At 45.3% G+C, this 5633-nt stretch overlaps 1 protein-coding gene across 1 annotated transcript; it reads left to right on the top strand.

Annotated features, from left to right (window-relative positions):
- Positions 1-909: 909 nt before the first annotated feature.
- On the top strand, positions 910-3616 carry FZD8 (frizzled class receptor 8). Its single transcript, XM_040434298.1, has one exon. The coding sequence runs from the start codon at positions 1155-1157 to the stop codon at positions 2907-2909; it is 1755 nt and encodes a 584-aa protein (XP_040290232.1). The 5' UTR covers positions 910-1154; the 3' UTR covers positions 2910-3616.
- The last annotated feature ends 2017 nt before the right edge of the window (positions 3617-5633 follow it).

Genomic DNA, 5633 nt, shown 5'->3' with positions numbered 1-5633 from the left:
GCAGCCGTAGCCTTAGGCTACGTCTACACAAAGACATTTGTCGCGCGACTTTAGGGCACAACTACACTGCAACATTTGTAGCGCAACATTCTGTTGCACCAATGTCGCGCAACAATTTTTATAATGGAAGTCTATGGTGTCGCACTGCAACACGCAACATGCTGCGACTGCGACGCAACAGTCGCAGAAAAATCCATCTTAAATGGATTTTCTGCGACTGTTGCATCGCAGTCGCAGCATGTTGCATGTTGCAGTGCGACACCATTGTCGCGCGACATTAGTGCGACAAAATGTCGCGCGACAAATGTCGTCGTGTAGACGTAGCCTTAGAGACCATACAAACAGCAGCAGTGGGGCTGCTCCCTCCTGTGTACAGCACTGTGGAATCCATTGGTGATGCTTTATTATTATTATATTTTTATAACTATTTTATTATTTATTTTTTTATTTATGTATTTATTTTAATTTAAAAAAATACTAATTATTCTGAAATTCTGCAGATTTATATGGATATCTAAATACACCAAATATGATTTTCTAGATTTAAATAAATAAATAAAAAAAGACAAAATAACACAAAAAAAAGAAGAAATGCACATTAGATTGAACATAACCTCCTGCAACTTCATGGGGCAAATAAATGTGTATTTGTTCAAGTGCCGCCGGTTAGTCCTCGTGATGGCTTTAAGTTGCTGTAAATACATCAAGTTAATGAAGTGTGTAATAAAATACATCACAGCAGCACATGCATGACAATGCCCAGCTAATACACACACTGGGACCACCTTTACAATAAGGTTGATTGCTTCAGGCAGCAGTCCCACCTCCCTCTGGAGGAAGAGAGGGGGGGGGGGTGAGGGGGGACTGGGAGGGGGGGGTGCTCCTGGTATAAATATTCAGCAGAGGAGTTCCTGAGCACTAGTAAAGCTTGCACAGTGAGGTGGAGCAGAACTGAGCGCAGCATTCCCTCCCAGCTGGAGCTGTCACTGGATGTACAAGCTGCAGACACTGGAGGAACTTCTTTCTCTTAACTTTGCACTGACTGAAGCTGGCAGAGCCCATGCCCCTGGTGATGGCACAGGGGTGAGCGGAGGAGATGACCTTTCAGCCCGGGCTGTGACATTTTGCACGATCAGAGCAGAGACTAGGACGGGATGGAGAAGACCTCGCTGCTCCTGCTGCTGGCCGCCGTGTTCCTGCTCCCCGGTGCTCAGGGTGCTGCGGCCAAGGAGCTGACCTGCCAGGAGATCACTGTGCCCCTGTGCAAGGGCATCGGCTACAACTTCACCTACATGCCCAACCAGTTCAACCACGACACGCAGGACGAGGCTGGCCTGGAGGTGCACCAGTTCTGGCCGCTGGTGGAGATCCACTGCTCCCCGGATCTCAAGTTCTTCCTGTGCAGCATGTACACCCCCATCTGCCTGGAGGACTACAAGAAGCCGCTGCCCCCCTGCCGGAGCGTGTGTGAGCGGGCGAGGGCCGGCTGTGCGCCCCTCATGCGGCAATACGGCTTCGCCTGGCCGGACAGGATGCGGTGCGACAGGCTGCCTGAGCAGGGGAACCCCGACACTCTGTGCATGGACTATAACCGCACCGACCTGACCACCGTGGCCCCCAGCCTCCCGGAGCAGCCCCAGCGCCCTCCAAAAGCGCCCACACATGGGCACAACAAGGGGAAGACACGTGTGGAGCCCCCCAGGACTAAGCCGAGACCCCCTGCTGGGTGCGAGCCAGGGTGCCAGTGCAGAGCACCCATGGTGCTGGTCTCCAACGAAAGGCACCCACTGTACAACCGTGTGAGGACTGGGCAGATCCTTAACTGTGCCATGCCCTGCCACAACCCCTACTTCACCCCCGAGGAGAGGACCTTCACCAACTTCTGGATTGGACTTTGGTCTGTGCTTTGTTTTGCCTCCACCTTTGCCACCGTCTCCACCTTCCTGATAGACATGGAGCGTTTCAAGTATCCAGAACGCCCCATCATCTTCCTCTCAGCCTGCTACCTGCTGGTATCTGCTGGCTATCTGGTCAGGCTGATAGCTGGGCATGAGAAGGTGGCATGCAGCAGGGAGCACGACCTGGAGCACATCCACTATGAGACCACAGGACCTGCCCTCTGTACCCTGGTGTTCCTGCTCATCTACTTCTTTGGCATGGCTAGCTCCATCTGGTGGGTCATCCTGTCCCTCACCTGGTTCTTAGCAGCTGGCATGAAATGGGGCAATGAAGCCATAGCAGGATACTCCCAATACTTCCACCTGGCGGCCTGGTTGGTACCTAGTATCAAGTCCATAGCTGTCCTAGCTCTCAGCTCAGTAGATGGTGACCCAGTGGCAGGCATCTGTTATGTAGGCAACCAGAACCTGGACAATTTGAGGGGCTTTGTTTTGGCACCTTTAGTCATCTACCTCTTCATTGGCAGCATGTTCCTGCTGGCTGGATTTGTGTCCCTTTTCAGGATCCGCAGTGTCATCAAACAGGGGGGCACCAAGACGGACAAGCTGGAGAAACTTATGATCCGGATAGGGATATTTAGCGTGCTGTACACTGTGCCAGCTACCATTGTGGTGGCATGCTTCTTCTACGAACAACACAACCGCCAAGGCTGGGAGGCAGCACACAACTGCAACTCCTGCCTACCCGAACTGGCACAGCCACGCCGGCCGGACTATGCGGTCTTCATGCTCAAGTACTTTATGTGCCTGGTGGTTGGCATCACATCTGGGGTATGGATCTGGTCTAGCAAGACTCTGGAGTCCTGGAGGGCTTTCTGTACTCGCTGCTGCTGGGGCAGCAAAGCAACTGGTGGGTCCATGTATAGTGATGTCAGCACAGGGTTGACATGGAGGTCTGGCACTGCCAGCTCAGTGTCTTACCCAAAACAGATGCCCTTATCTCAGGTCTAAGACTAACAGGAAAAGGGGTGGGGGTAGGACCCAGAGACACTTGACTGTCTGAGATCTGCCAACCTAACCCAAGCCCCCCACCCCCTTCTTTTTTTTTTTTTTTTTTTTTAGTTTCTTGCTATTAGCATGATAATGAACTCTTAATGGTATCCATTAGTAGGGACTTGAATGACTGGTCAGAACAATGTACCTGGAATTGAAGCCTCCCTGATTCCTCTCCATTTATATGCAAGGAGCATTGCTGAAACCATAATTTAACTGGCCAGGGGCAGGGGATTGTCTCTGCGCTCTAAGTAATGAGGCAATAACTTATTTGTTTCTTGTAAGCATGTGTGGAGAAACCTTCATATATATATTTTTTTAACTTTGCTGAATGTGTCCTTAAACATTTCTTTTCCTGGCACTGCTAGGTGGTGAACCTGTCAGTGCCCAACTGCCTAGGACATCCTTATCAATCCGCTATGCCTTGTGGCAATCCCCAGTCTCACGACAAAACCATGGGGGATGGAAACTGTTAATTAAGCCAAGTAAATGCCTTAAATCACGTCTTAAGTCCCAAGTAAATACGGGTTTTCTTCCATTACAGGATGTATTTATAGAAATATTTGTAAGATATGTATATAATACAAAGTTATAATGTAACTGTAAATATGTGTATAAAGTTTAGAGGCTTCTTCTTAAGAAACAAAAGAACTGATTATTCTATTTTGTCAATAAAATATTTTTTTTTTATAAATTATACTTACAGTTTCCTTCACTTTTTCTTTTCTGATGTCAAATTTAATTAGGTGTGGTGGGTTTTCGGGGGGGGCTAGATACAGTTAACACAGGGTTCATGTCATGACGTGAAGTGGTTAATGATTACAGTGGCCTAATTAGATAGGAAATTGGATTTAAATCTTAAAAATACATGAGTTAAATAAATTGTATGCATAGAAATTTTAGAAAAATGTAGTAAAAGCGATAATTGCTTGAGCTAGACAATTCATGGTTAATTGCAGACCTCATGGTGAGTCTCCCTAGGGTGACAATGTTCCCCAGCAACCTGTGACTGCTGTCCAACCTCTTAGGCAAAAACTTTAGCCATAGTCTCAAGATCACCTGCAACTTTTTCCCCTCTAGAGAATAACTAAAGCTGAAGAGAGCAACCATGATATTCTCAAAACTTTTTGACAAGGTCCAAAAACCATCTGATGCAGCCGATAATCTCGTACCAGGTCTTAAAACGTCAAATTGGTCAATTTGCTGGGATAATATAAGGGGTTAACGTCTTGGTAACCTTTTATACTTAACTTGTGTATATTAAACGTGATCCCTATTGTGTGCACAGAGTTCATTGTGCGTCCGTCAAGCCTAAGTCCATTTACTGAATAAAAGGGGGGCTGAATTAGTTGTAAAAATGCTTTGGAAATTATTGAACTTTTTACCTGTCTGCCTAGTGGCTCAGCACATGGGTCCCCCCTTTTAAGAGAGACCAAATGAATGGGGTTAATCTGGAAGGAACTTGGTCTTTTCAGCCTGAGAAGCTTTGATCTTTTCTGTCCTCCATGCATGATCTATAGTCTTCAAGCCTGTTTCCCAGCTCCCTGTCCCCCGTCCCCCCCCATCTTTTTGAACACCAATTGACCACCACAAGGCCTTAAAGGATCTTCAATTAAAGACATTTTATTTATTTTTTTACACATTTTATTTTTTAGTATGAGTTGTAACAGTTTGTGCAGAGGAAGGGAGAGCGAGAGAGAAAGCTGCCTTTTTCCATTAGCCTTCCCTGCATTGTTAGCCAAACTGCAGGCAGCAAAGCATGAGGTGGAGAATGAGAATGCCCTACAGGTGGTCTGTTCACATAATCCTCCAATTTGCAGAGTTTTCTTTTACAAGACAATTTCATTACAAAAAAAAACTCTTCTCTGCTCCCTTTTTTTCCTTAATTGAACCAATTGCATGGCCATTGTGGAGCAGGGCTTCTTCAGATACTCTTCTGCTGGGGCCTGGGACTTAAATAAATTGATGGGACCTGGGGGACAGTCCTGAGCTCCCTCTATATGTAGTTTGTTCAGTTGCTTACACTTATTCCTTCGTGGTTTGGCCACAGTTTAAGAATAATGGATAGGAGGATATGTGTTTGAGTGCATATATGCCCTGGGGACCCTTATTAGCCTGTCATTCAGGATCAGACATGGCAGCTAGCTTACTAATGACATCCGTCATCAGTGGTGGCTGAATCCTTCACTGCTCAATAAGAGGGTTTAACTTCTAAGATCCCAAGATCCCTGCACATATCAACCGTGCTCAATCATATGACATCAACTACCTAAAGAAAGGTTTTTTACTATAAGTATATGTGTATGTATGTGTGTATAATATAGATATATATGTGTGTGTATGTGTATGTACATATATATATGTGTGTGTGTGTACGTATGTACATATATGTGTGTGTGTGTATGTACATATATATATATGTGTGTGTGTGTAAGTATGTACATATGTGTGTATAATATATATATATATATGTGTGTGTGTGTATGTACATATATATATGTGTGTGTGTATAATATAGATATATATGTATGTGTAAGTATGTACATATGTGTGTATAATATAGATATATGTGTGTGTGTAAGTATGTACATATATATATATATACTGTATGTGTGTGTGTGTGTGTGTGTGTAAGTATGTACATATGTGTGTGTGTAAGTATGTATATATATATACTGTATG

This window comes from Bufo bufo, chromosome 5 (assembly GCF_905171765.1).
Source record: "Bufo bufo chromosome 5, aBufBuf1.1, whole genome shotgun sequence".
Taxonomy (NCBI): Eukaryota; Metazoa; Chordata; class Amphibia; order Anura; family Bufonidae; genus Bufo; species Bufo bufo.
Note: the sequence above shows the minus strand (reverse complement) of the source record. Positions and strands in the feature narration are given on the sequence as shown.

Excerpts from the sequence above, each read along its gene's own strand:
- FZD8 (XM_040434298.1), top strand. The coding sequence starts at position 1,155 with ATGGAGAAGACCTCGCTGCTCCTGCTGCTGGCCGCCGTGTTCCTGCTC.